The sequence below is a fragment of the Myxocyprinus asiaticus genome, chromosome 9 (assembly GCF_019703515.2).
Source record: "Myxocyprinus asiaticus isolate MX2 ecotype Aquarium Trade chromosome 9, UBuf_Myxa_2, whole genome shotgun sequence".
Lineage (NCBI taxonomy): Eukaryota > Metazoa > Chordata > Actinopteri > Cypriniformes > Catostomidae > Myxocyprinus > Myxocyprinus asiaticus.
This window is the reverse complement of record NC_059352.1, coordinates 28,653,388-28,667,161: the sequence shown is the minus strand read 5'-3', so window position 1 is coordinate 28,667,161 and position 13,774 is coordinate 28,653,388. Positions and strand designations below refer to the sequence as shown.

The 13,774-nt window shown below is 36.8% G+C and overlaps 1 protein-coding gene across 11 annotated transcripts in view; it reads left to right on the top strand.

The window, feature by feature from the left end:
• Positions 1 to 13,774, top strand: part of LOC127445723 (kinesin-like protein KIF1A) — a 113,731-nt gene that overhangs the window by 70,978 nt on the left and 28,979 nt on the right. For 6 of the 11 annotated variants that reach the window (XM_051705976.1, XM_051705975.1, XM_051705974.1 and 3 more), the window contains 7 exons: positions 3,546 to 3,664; positions 5,535 to 5,620; positions 5,964 to 6,099; positions 6,864 to 7,026; positions 7,331 to 7,421; positions 7,520 to 7,638; positions 11,987 to 12,042. In XM_051705976.1, coding sequence (XP_051561936.1) covers positions 3,546 to 3,664; positions 5,535 to 5,620; positions 5,964 to 6,099; positions 6,864 to 7,026; positions 7,331 to 7,421; positions 7,520 to 7,638; positions 11,987 to 12,042 — 770 coding nt within the window. Of the gene's footprint in view, positions 1 to 3,545; positions 3,665 to 5,513; positions 5,621 to 5,963; positions 6,100 to 6,863; positions 7,027 to 7,330; positions 7,422 to 7,519; positions 7,639 to 11,986; positions 12,043 to 13,774 lie in introns of all 11 variants that reach the window. The other 5 variants (XM_051705970.1, XM_051705969.1, XM_051705971.1 and 2 more) reach the window with 1 other exon arrangement.

The following is a 13,774-nucleotide window of genomic DNA, read 5'->3' as shown; positions in this document are numbered from 1 at the left end:
CCAATTGGACGTTTGTGCTGCTTCCACTAGGGCATACTCCTCATCGCCCTCCTTCATCATAATGCGGACAGAACGGCCCAACGCAGTGTTAGCAGCTAGGCGGCTAATGGGGTGATGGCTATGTTCAGCATCTGCAGCTCAGTTATATATGCCTCTCTTCTGACACCAGTTGTAGCGTGCAATGATAATGCAGGAGACCGATCTCAATAACGTTTTCATTGATTAATGGCTGTTGTTTGCCAATTTCACACCTCACACTCTAACTGGAGAACTTCACTTGAAACAGCGTGAACCCCAAGTACCCACAGTCTCTCTCTTGCCTCCCCCCCACACCCAGCATTGAAAACAGCTCTAAAAGAAATGCGCAACACAAAATGCACAGCCAACATTTCTCTAACAATGAGAATGTAACTAAAACAATAAACAGTTTTTTAACATTCTACATTATGTATTTTATGCACAAAAAAACTATATTTAAATTAAAAAAAAAAGTCAAATTTACTTTTTTAACTGGGTCTCAGGAAGTTATGGTAAGATGACATCATAATAGCTTGTAATTTAAAATAATGAGATCTTTATAATGATAGAGCAGGCTGCATATATGAAAATACACAGAAATATTAGTTCACACTTTATATCTTGTAAAATGTATGTCAAAATTTTCAAAGCTCTGTGGTTTTTTTTTTTTTTTTTTTTTTTTTTTGTGATGGGCATGAATTTAATGTAATGTTTATTGAGAGATATGCCTGAAAAGCCTGATGTATCATATTTGATACATGGTTTTCAAATTAGGGTTTTCAATCAAATGTTTTTCAAAATTTTAACCAAACACAAGTAGTTTATATTCAGCAAATACTCACTTTAAAATTCTGTCACTTTTACTTTATTAAAATAGGCTGTCATATATCCCAACATCACTTGCTATGAAGGTAAATCAGTAGCAAAACTCGAGAGCTTGCATATTTGGATTTGAGAACTTGTACAATAAATATGTGTACTCGTAATTTGAAACTTTGATGAAAAACTTGTAAAATAAAAAGTTGAATGTTGCAATCTGCACTCACAGACAATAATTCAAAGTTTGTGTTTTGAATTCACAATTGCAGACAAGTAGTCACAAATGTGTAAAATGACATTCACAGAAATACAACTGCAGACACAAACTTGTATTACACATTAACTTTTGTACTTTCACAGTACAACCACAAATCGGCACTTACAACCTTTCAAATCTGGCATTGCAACTTCTCTTCAAAATCTTCCCGCCTTGACATTTGCAACTACTTTTGTGAAAAACCTGTAGCAAAACTCATTTGTGCACTTGTAAAATCCTGATGCGAGAGAGAAAGACCAGTGTTTGGTGGGAGAGGCAAGTATAGGTCTCTGCAGAAAAGTAATGGGTGTTTTCAAATCTGTGGCTGTTTTCAAACTGGGATGGACATTTCTAAACTATTCAATGAAAGTAGGGAATCTCAGTGTAGAAATAAGTGGGCGTTTCCAATCCAGGATGGGTGTTTCTAAACTGACCAATGAAAGTAGGGAATCTCAATGGTTTGAAAACGCCCACTGATTGGGAAAAGCCCAATTTTTGTTCTGCAGAGATATAAGTCTTGGGGGAGGGGTCAATTAAGTCATTTTATTGGTTGATGCCTAGCCAGTGAATGCTACCAGTGTGGATCGTGCTAACTGGGGATGTTAGCGTGCATGTGAATAATTTCACTTGCCTTTTCAGCAGGTTTGTTCAATGTGAATTGTCAAGGAGCAAAGAAAAAACGTTTTGCACATTATAATTCTTTTTTTACATTATTAACCCACTTTGTTTCATGGATGTCTGTTCTAATGAATTTGACACAGGTTAAGAGTGATTTTAATGGTTTCACAGGGAACATCTGGTTTCCCATGTTAATGTGGGACATTGGTTTGAATTGGAACTGGTGATTGCACTTGTCAGAGCAGTAAATATCAAGTGGAATTATTTTATTTTAAAATTAAAGCATCATAGGCAGTTAAATGTTTCAATAATTGGCCTATACACTTAAATTACATTAATTTATTTATGAAAAATAATATCTTTATAAAATGATTGATCCCTTTTCGTTGGTCTAGTGGTAGCATGTCTTAATCTTTCCAATCCTTCCAGAACCTGGGTTCAAATCCCCTTTGAACATCTGGATTTTTATTTACATTGTTATAACAGCATCCTTTACTTTTCAAAGATTATGTTCAAGCCAAATCTACACCCTTGTCGCTGAATGTACTGCCAGTAGGATTAACCACTGGACCAGTGTCCCAGCTCTATTAGATCTGTCACTTTGTTGATATTCAGGTTAACGGTAAAAGCAATTGAAAGTATATTACTGACACATATCAGCCTATGATGCTTTAATGTTTCAAATAAAATAATTCCACTTGCGATGTACTGCTCTGACAAGTGTAAACGCCAGTTACCATTCAAACCAATGTCCCATGTTAACATGGGGAACCAGATGTTACCCTGTGAAACCGGTAAAATCGCTCTTAAACTGTGTCAAATTCATTAGAACAGACATCAATGAAACAAGGCAGGTTAATAATGATTGTTTTTATAATGTGCAAAATGTCTTTTCTTTGCTCCTTGGCAATTCACATTGAAGGAATCTGCTGAAAAGGCAAGATCATTTATTCACATGCACACGCACATCCTCAGTTAACTCAATCCACACCGGTGGCATTCACTGGCTAGACATCAAACAATAAATGACTTCATTGACCCCTCCCCTGCCAAACACTTGTCTTTCTCTCTCACATCAGGAATTTACAAGTGCACAAGTGAGTTTTGCTACAGGTTTTCGCAAAAGTAGTTGCAAAAGTCAAGGCGTGAAGAGTTAAAGTTGCAGTGCCAGATTTGAGAAGTTGTAAGTGCTGATTTGTGGTTGAACTGCGAAAATGAATTAAAGTACATAAGTTAATGTGTAATATAAGTTTGTGTCTGTATTTATGTAAATGTAATTTTACACACTTGTGACTACTACAAGCTTTGAATTATTGTCTGTGAGTGCAGATTGCAACATTCAACTTAATTTTTATTCTACATGTTTTCACATCGGTGCTGTGAGTGTAAAAGGCACATATTTATTGAACAAGTTCTCAAATCCAAATATGCAAGCTCTCGAGTTTTGCTACTGATTTACCTTTATAGTCTGCCACCATTTTAAATAGATTGATATAAACATTGAAACCACTTTTTTTCACAAATAACCACTAGATGGTGCCATAAACATGTGAAACTTAAATACCATAGGTTGTTTCCCTCATCAGCTTGAACAGAGAGTGAAACAGGAGCCACCAAACATTGTGTATCATATTTGATACACACAGCTTTATAGGGTTAAGTATATATCCTGATCTTTGAGGAACAATCAGGAATTTGTATCCTGATCTTCAATCTGCTCAGGGCCACAGCACTTCTTGCCTGTTTAGTTGCTTTGCTTCTCAATGTTTTGTTTTTCCTGTATGCTCTATAGTTATTATTTTACTTCCCTCTAAAATATTTCTCTCTCCTTTAGGGCTTTTGTATATTTGAGTAATCTGCTCTATCCTGTGCCCCTGGTGCATCGGGTCGCCATCGTCAATGAGAAGGGCGAGGTCAAAGGTTTCCTCAGAGTCGCTGTACAGGCCATATCAGGTAAGATTAGGACTGCAGATATCCCATAGAAAAACAAAAAAAATATGACTAATGTTCCCAGGTCTAATTACACTCTGGTGAGTGGCACATTTTCCCTCTTCATTATCCTGCATCACTTCTGTGTGTAGATCAGTGGTTCTCAACTGGTTTTGCTTTTGGGCTCAAGTGGACTCATTAAGGTTCTATTTGTTAACATTAGTTATAGACCTTATTCACAGCAGCGCCATTTAAGATTTTTGATGGGAATGAATAAAAAACAAAAGGCTGTGAGGAATAGATGTACAGTCTCTTCAATGGTTTGTACAGTTGTTTTATTTTATTTTTTTTTTATCATTCCGCTGACAAAACATTGAAAAAATATCTTTCCAAGGAATTTCAGTAGTGAAAAAACTCCAGACAACATGTGTTGTGGAAAATTAGATATAATCTAGGAGCTTTTTGTTAGCTTTATACAGTGCCTGTTATTGAAGAGACGTTAAGTCTATCCCTCACAGCCTCATTTTCATTCCCTTTAAAAAGATGCCAATACTGTGAATTAGGTCTATCACACAGGTATCTGGAATACTCATTCTGACTGGTCAATGGAGCCATCTAGCGGTCTGATATTTAACAGTAACAGCTGCACATCCAGGGATTAAAACATATCAGACCTGTCATCCGGTATTGCGAGTCATCTTTCCTACTACTCTTATCACTCTGCAATGTCTACAAGTATGTGTAGCGGTAGGCAGCTGGTACGTGATAGCTGTGCAGTGTGTAAACCTCACTCTCCTGGCCTTAAGAGACACTAGCGACGAAGGCTAGAGGCTATGGCTTTTATAGCGCATCCGACTCCCATGCCGGGTGGGGATCGCCAGTTCGAATCCAGCTCGTTGAGTAGGACCGGTGACATAAGCTAATAAAATAATATCAACTCATATCAATGTTTCATGTCCATTAATTTATTTGCCAATATGTCATGTAATAAGCTGGACAATGAACAGTAAGAAGGTCATTTTCGCAAAATAAACACTACCAGAACTCAGATGCAAACAGGAGGTGCAAATCAGCTGTTCAGTGATTTCTTTCTTCTCACATAATACCATAATTTCTACACAAATCAATGTTTCATTTTTTTAATTATGTGGTAGCTGTGTAGTAAGCAGGATAATATACAGTTAGCCAGTTGTATATGTATGTATGTATGTATGTGTGTGTGTGTGTGTGTGTGTGTGTGTGTGTGTGTGTGTGTGTGTGTATATATATATATATATATATATATATATATATATATATATATATATATATATATATAAAATTCTATTTATTAAACCAATAAATCACACCACAAAAAAACATTGTGGTTCGCACAAACTTGCAAATGAACCCATATTTAATGTAGTCTGTTTTTGTTTTTTTTTTGTTTTTTTTTATTTTTACCTTTTTTGTTATCTTTTTTTTATGGTTTTCGAGGATAAAGGCATGTCACAAAATCTGTCCATGTTGGCATCTACCTAATTTTTATAATGTAGAGAAGTGTAAAGCCTATTTCTTTGCTTTCCTAACTATGCAAGATTATGTCATGGTTAGTTGTATTTTATTATTAGTTGTATTTAGCATTGTTTTTGCCCTGCTGATCGTGACCCAATCAGAACAGACTAACCATTTTGAGTTTGGCCAACCATTTGAGAACAACTGATCTAGAATCAAAACTTTTTATTCAAGTGGTAGATAGAATATACATTGATATATGTTTTAGGGAAATAGGAAATAAGTTATTGGGGGATTTTTCTCCAAGTGTATTTAGACCTTGGAGATTATCTATCTGAAGGGCAGTTTGTGTGTGACTTCGTGAGGAAGTGATGTGAAGGTTCTCTGGTTTTTCCTCCAGCCGATGAGGAGGCACCAGACTACGGCTCTGGTGTCAGACAGTCAGGGACCGCTAAGATTTCTTTTGAAGACCAGCAGTTTGAGAAGGTATTTTTTACATATTTAAACTCTTAAAAATAAGGAATGACATAATGAAACACTCTATGGTAAGACCAAGGTCCCCTTAAAATCCGTGTTGACCATCTTACCCAAGCATGGATTTCCTTGCTGATCCTGGCTGTTTTATGCTGGTTTGGTGCTGGTCTAGCTTGTAAAGCTGGTTGACCAAGGTGGTTTTTCTTAAGATAATTAAGCATTCTGTTGAAGACAAACCAGCACACCAGCATCCTGTACTTGGCCCAGCATCCAAAACACAACATATGATGGTCTTACCAATGTATTTATATATGACTGAAACTCACTTGAAGTGTCTCTGTTTCCTGTTGAGCAGTTCCAATCAGAGTCCTGCCATTCTGGTCTGTCCCATGCTGGGGTTTCTCAGGAGGAACTGCGGATCGTGGAAGGGGAGGGCCAGAACACAGAGATGGGTCTGTCAGCAGATGAGGTCAACAATAATACCTGTTCAGGTAATACATGCTTATGTTTTTTGTATTTTTTTTTAAATATGAAAGCAACTTTTATGTAAAGTTTGATCCCATCTTCACATCACAGGCAATATTTTTCCCTAAATGTACTGTTAAATTTGCAGAAATTTCAGGTATATTCTGAAAGCATGACCTACAAGTGTGTGTGTGTGTGTGTGTGTGTGTGTGTGTGTGGGTGTGGGCAGGTTTAAGTGGTTTGTGAGGATTATTTTATTTTTTTTAGGTTACAAACTGGTAATTACAAGGGTATAATGCTATAAATGTGGTTTATGAGGACATTTCTAGTGTCCCCATAATTTAAATCACTTAAAAACATACTAAACGATGTTTTATTGAAAATTAAAAAATGCAGAAAGTTTTTGTGAGGGTTAGGTTTAGGGGGGTTAGGGTATGTCTATTGAGAGTCCTCATAATGATAGCTGCAACATGTGTGTGTGAGTGAGTGAGAGAGTGTGTGTGTGTGTGTGTGTGTGTGTGTGTGCGCGCGGTAGGGCTAAATCTGGCAAATAAAAAATAAAATAAAAAAACTAAAAAAAAACTTGAATGTCCTTAATTGTAAAATGTTTTAATAAATAAAGCAAAACCTTTTTAATCTAAAAACGCAAAAAAAAAAAAAAAAAAAAAAATTACTAATTGTGATATACTGTAGTCTATAGTCTAGTCTGTGGTATGTGTCTACAAGTATCCCATGGAGTTTTCCCATTTCTTTCACTTGAAGGACCTTTTATTTTATGTGGTTGTCTTAGCTAACCCAGAGGATCTGGACAGCCCTGTCAAAGCATGTCTTGATGGCATACTGGATGGAGCTCTGGATCACTTGAAGATTGGAGATGTCTTTACATTCAGAGTTACTGTGCTGCAGGCGTCAAGCATATCTGCAGAGTATGCAGACATATTCTGCCAGTTCAAGTGAGTGAAGCTATTCTATTCTAAACAAAAATGTTATGTTATTTTCTAAAAAAAAAAAAAAAAAAACCTTCCCTGCTGAAAAGACCAGAATGGCTGGTCACCAGCAATGTTGTGTTTTGGATGCTGGTCCCCAGTATGGAAATTTATTTTGGTCTATGCTGGTCTTTTCAGCAGCATTTTTCATTAAAACCGTATGTCTGTAAATGTGCATGAACATTTGTCAGTTTAAAGGCAGTGTTATTATTCTGTATCTAATGCGTATTCTGTATCTAATTTACTTTTATTTAACTCTCCCTGTTTGTAGTTTTATTCACAGGCACGATGAAGCGTTTTCCACAGAGCCATTGAAGAACACTGGACGTGGTCCACCACTTGGCTTCTATCATGTGCAGAATGTAAGATCTACACTTAACACTGTAGCACACAGCACCACATCATACTGTTTTATTAGGCTGCATAAAATGGTAAAACACTTGTTTCTCTAATTTTCCAGATTGCAGTGGAGGTGACCAAGTCCTTTATAGAGTACATAAAGACTCAGCCAATCGTGTTTGAAGTCTTTGGACATTACCAGAAGCAGCCTTTCCCTTCGCTCTGCAAGGATCTCATTAGGTAGGTCCTGGGACATATTTATTATTTCCAACTCTGATTAAAACATTAGCTCACTTAAATATGAAAATTCAGTCGTCATTTACTCACCCTCATGTAGTTCCAAGCGCACATTACTTTCTTTTTTCTGTGGAACACAAAATAGGATGTTAAAGGGATAGTTCACCCAAAAAAAAATTCTCTCATCGTTTACTCACCCTCATACCAGATGTGCGTGACTTTCTTTATTCTACTGAACACAAACGAAGGTTTTTAGGAGAATATTTCAGCTCTGTAGGTCCTCACAGAAAAAGTGAATGGGTACCAACATTTTGAAGGTCCAAAAAGCATAAAAGCAGCGTAAAAGTAATCCATATGACTCCAGTGGTTAAATCCATATCTTCAGAAACGGTATGATAGGTAGGGCTGCAGCTAACGATTATTGCAACGATTAATCATTAGCTCTTAACTGACTTTTCAGCTTGTGCCCCATACAGATTTTGTTGATTTGGAAGGAAACTGGTACTTTAATTCACCAAAGTAGCATTCAACTGATCACAAAGTATAGTCAGGACATTACTGATGTAAAAACCAGCACCATCACTATTTGAAAAAGTAATTTTTGATCAAATCTAGACAGGCCCCATTTCCAGCAGCCATCACTCCAGCACCTTATGCTTGAGTAATCATGCTAAATTGTTAATTTGGTACTAGAAAATCATTTGCCATTATAACAGCTTTCACAGTTTCACAGGTTTGTTAAATTAAGCTTAACATTGTCTTTGTGTTTGTTTTTGAGTTGCCACATTATGCAATAGACTGGCATGTCTTAAGGTCAATATTAGGTCAAAAATGGCAAAAAAGAAACAGCTTTCTCTAGAAACTCATCAGTCAGTCATTGTTTTGAGGAATGAAGGCTATACAATGCTTGAAATTGCCAAAAGAAAACTGAAGATTTCATACAAAGGTGTATACTACAGTTTTCAGACTCTAACAACAGGCTCTAACAAGGACAGAAAGAGATGTGGAAGGCCAGATGTACAACAAAACAAGAGGATAAATACATCAGAGACTCTAGTTTGAGAAATAGATGCCTCACATGTCCTCAGCTTCATTGAATTTTACCCGCTCAACACCAGTTTCATGTACAACAGTTAAAAAAAAGTCTCAGGGGTGCAGGCCTTAGGGGAAGAAGTGCAAAGAAAAAGCCACTTTTGAAACAGAAAAACAAAAAGAAAAGGTTAGAATGGGCAAAGAAACAGACATTGGACAACAGATACTTGAAAAAGAGTGTTAAGTGGATCTTAAACCCATTGAGATTTTGTGGAATCAGCTAGACTGTCATATACTGTATTATGATACAGTAAGTCACAAGCCATCACGTTATAATCTAGCTGCAGCAAGCGCGTGCTCGAGGGACAAGCATCCCTGTGCCAGAGTGTGCCTCAGCTGGATGCAGTTTCAATCTCTCCTCCTTAGATCAGGAGAGTTCTTGCAATTCATAGAAGAGGCGCTGACCGCACAGAGAAATGCCAGTTTCGGAGTTTGTAGTTATTTACTTGACCTGCTTCCTTATTATATTATTAAAGCTGTAACGCATAAAATATAACTGCATTAAAGATGTAACGCTGGGTTGTTTCCTTTAAAGACGCTCGACATGCAAGTTTTGCTTTAGCGGAGCGGCAGCTCCAGCTCCGCTTATTCCACAACTAGAGTGCTTCTGTATTTACTTATTTGGTATTTTTGTATAATTCCCTTATACTTTGCGATCTACATTACCTGAAGCTGTGAAAAATTAGAGTGCATCTGGACTGTGAGCAGTGTTTTCTTCCTCTCCTCAGTCAGGCACGAGTTGCAGTGCTGCTCTCGCGCGCCATCATTAGAGTTTCGTATGATCTTATGGTATGTTAAATGACATCAAAGACTATTCGACAATAGCCTAGTTTCCATCCACTTTTCACATTATTTTGTTATCGACAAACTGAAAATTCATAATTTATTTTTTTTTTAAATTTGCTGTCTTCTGCCTGTTTCCATTCAATTGGCCTTATATCGAAAAAATGGTGTGCGTGATGACGTCATGCCTAAAAAAACACTTTGTCTTGGTTTTGGTTTATCACAAAAGAAATTTGCCCTTAAGCCATTTCCATACAGAAATGTGTGTTTATCGCTAATTGTGTACCTTTCGCCTCCCAGATGTCCCTAATTTTTTTGGTAAGTTTTTGTTAAAATGGGGAGAGTATTGAGACAATTCATTGAAATTAGCCAGCTTACTGTCATTTTAATTTCACAAATAAATGCAATCAGAAGATGGAATTGCAATCAAAAGGGAACAGTTGCCCTTCTGATAGGACTGTAATATTGGTCCTGATGTTGTGCCTATCGCAGGTTGCCACCGGTTCCGACCCGAAAGTGAATCGTCATGGCCCTGTTCAAGCTGGCAACCTGCACCAAGTAGAGGGGGAAACTTTCGGTCTTAGTATAAGGACCATCCATCGATGTGTATATGTTGTGCACAGCTATTAAAGAAAAACTGATGCGGTGTAATATCAGGGTTTATATATGATACATTCCTGATATTCAATAGGCTATTTTAAACAATCATCTAATCTAAAGCATTGCCATCACAGCTGCATTATGTCCCGCATATTTGTCCAGCAACTTTTAACGACAAACTGAACTTGATTGTCATCTAAAATGCAATTTACATTTTCTGAAGAAGCTCAGCAAATGCGATCCGAGGTAAAGCTGGTTAGATTTAAAATATTTAAAAGTTTTAAAATGTTCAAAAACTAGTTTTCTGAAAGTGAACTCAGCATTGAACAAATAGTTCTGATAGTTTATAGTCTTGAAAAAAGTGCAGCACATTCTGAGAATGTCATTCAGCCGACTTTTTTCATCTACAGAACAGGGTAAGGCTAATTTAAGTTTGTGTAAAGAAAATGCATATATAGGTCTAAAAATATTCTTTTTTTCGTTTGGTAGCCTAATGAATTATTTTATTTGATGCTTTATTCATTTGGTAATTTATTTAGCCTAATTTAATACAGGGAATTTTGCCTGCATTTTTTCAAAAGTATAAACAATATTGTTTTAGAATTGGGCTATATGTTAGTGTTCCAAAAAAGCACACGGATGCTTTTATCCTAGTATTGTATATTTATTTTTAATTTAAAACATCTTTGTGCACAGAAATTATATGTTTTTTTTGTATTATGGGCTAATTCCATGACTGTCATCTATTATTTTGAATGGTGTGGAAAAGCAACTTTAATAAATAAATGGATGGATTAAATGAATCGCAAACAGTGGCCATTAATTTGTTCTCTATGCACTTGTCGACGTGCATGATACGAGATATTTGTGTTGGCACTCCTGGAAGTGTGGAAGTGTCATGTTTGCAACATTGGATCTATATGCTGTTACTGTAAGATCAGTCCATAATCACGTACAATTAATTGGCTTTCATGGATGTATACCGTCGCCGTCTAACGACTGGGGTAAAATCTGTCATTTGACATTACATTTTTGCATTAATGGCAATTTTCGCAACAAAAAGAGTTTCTAAAACAGTTTTTCACAACATTTGAAGTATCAACAGAGTTTATGCACAAGAGTTAAATGGAAAAATATTATGTCGACACGTGAAATTTTAGCGATAATTTGCGTTTCCATCAGCTTTATTTTGATGCGCTAAAACTTTTTTCACAAAAAATCCTTGGATGGAAACGTAGTTAATGAAAATTGTTTTCGACAATTTCTGCCCTAATAATAGGTGTGGGTGAGAAACACATAAATATTTATCTGTCTTTTTTTATTATAAATTGTAATTGTAAATATTAATTTTATTATAAATCCTGCCCAGTAGACGGCAATATGCTCAAAGAATGCAAATTGCCAAAAACAAAAGAAGAGGAATGTGAAAGTGGGGATTGTTCATAAAAAAAGTACTTAAATTAAAATTAAATCTGTTTCTCTCCCACACTTATAATATCACTTTTGAAGATGTGGATTTAACCACTGGAGTCATATGGATTACTTTTATGCCGCCTTTATGCTTTTTGGACCTTCAAAATGTTGGTACCCATTCACTTTTTCTGTGAGGAACTACAGAGCTGAAATATTTGTTCACCAGAAGAGAGAAAGTCATACACATCTGGGCTGGCATGAGGGTAAGTAAATGATGAGAGAATATAAATTTTTGGGTGAACCATCCCTTTAAGCAGAAAGGAAGTCAAACTGGGTTGGAACAACAGCAGGTGGTGACAGAGTTTTATTTTTTGGGTGAACTATCCCTTTAATGGATGCTGCAACGTGTTCACTTACCCACAGCTCTACTGAAATTACATCCAGATAATTTGTCTTTTTGCAGCCCGTTCCGTCTATGTCGGCGGCAGTTCCAGAGAGTCATGCCTCTTTCCAAACCAGGTGAGAGCAATGATCATTTTTATGACCATGAGCAATCTCCTTTTAACATAGAAGCCAACCCTTTTCATCCCATATGCCACTGCATGTTCCACAGCTTTTAAAACATAAAGCACTTGCAATTATTATTTGTTTTTGTTTTTTTTGTGTCCTGCTAAATCAGGTTTGAGTCTGAAACTGTTTAGCACATAGTCTTGGCTTCTTTTTTTGTGTTTTTTTTTTTTGCCTTATTTATGTTGCTGTTTGGGGTCCATGTGCCCATATCACAGTCTTTATGTTGTTGGTGGTGGGTGTAGCCGCAGACAACGACACTCCTCCTGATCGGGAGAAGAACCTGGAGCTGATTCGCTACCTGTTGCCAGAGGTCTTTAATGGGTCTCTGGTGGACTCGCTGTCAAGCCACGCTCTCAATGCAGCAGGCATGGCTATTTCCTACCTCCTTGAGGGGGAGGAGCAAGCCAGACTGCCGGCCCTGCCCTTGTCTATCTGTTCAGTAATAAAAGCACAGAAGCCGGGTCTGTAATTGTTATAAGTGCATAAGGCCAAAGAATGTCCCTGGAACTGAACATGTAGTCTGTCTAATGCACTGGGGTTACATTTTCAGATAAAGTCTAATTCCAGTCTGAGATCACTTAATTTCAAACTAAATTTGTCAATTCTTAAAGGGGTCATATCATATAAGAAATCATATTTTCCTTTATTTTATTTTTTAATAAAAGAGCTTGATTACTATAAGAGGACTAATAAAATTACTTTTAGAACTCAAGTCATTTTATTATTTGTATAGCGCTTTTTACAACTCACATCGTTTTAAGGCAGCTTGACAGAAATTGAAGTTGTAATCTCTTAAAGTCATCATTGTGCGGTTTAAATGAATAACGTGATTGTAGATTGTCAGAGGTGACTGTTGCAAGGATCTCAAAACTCCATAATATGGAGCCACATCCTCTCTGGCTAAACAGCATGAATATAATGCTAATATTAGTTATCAATGTGTAATGGTAACACATAGATGCTGTGTCCTTAAACTGGAAGAGTGTGTCTGAGTCCCAAACAATGCTAGGAAGACTATTCCATGGTTTAAATTCGTTTACTGAGTAGATGTTGGTGGCCAATGTTTAAATTAAAGGATTTTATTTAAACTGCAAGATTAATGACTACGTGTCTTTGAAGTCCATCCAGAATTAACTGTGGAAGTACACATAGATGCTGTGTCCTTTGTTATTTGGCTGGTGAAAGCTTTAGTTGGCATTAATTTATTGTCTTATCTATTCCATTTTAAGAGAGTGTAGTCCATCCTATGACCAAGATGTTTTAGGCAAAGTTCAGTGAGGGGCATCGCAGTCCGGCTGGAAGCGTGTGGCAGTTCATTTCGGTGAAATCTGAGGTGCAGGCAGTGGCCACAAGTATCCCAAGTCTTACAGTTGGTGTTGGCAGTGGTTCATCCTCTGTGACGTCCATTGTAGGAGACTGAAGTGATGTCTGGCTGGCACAGACTACAGTTAGTAGTCATCACTCAGCGACACATAAAAGTGGGAGTGGGACATTGGTAACCTCAGGATATGTATCCCAAGGATGAGACAGAAAAACAAATAGAAAAATATTAGCATAGATGCAATTTAATTTAAAGTTGAGTTATAGAATATGAGAAGTGTTTCCGGTTCTGGCAGACCTGACTAATGCAGCATAACTATGAGTTGTGGGATAAATTAGATTATATTATAGCGTGATAGAA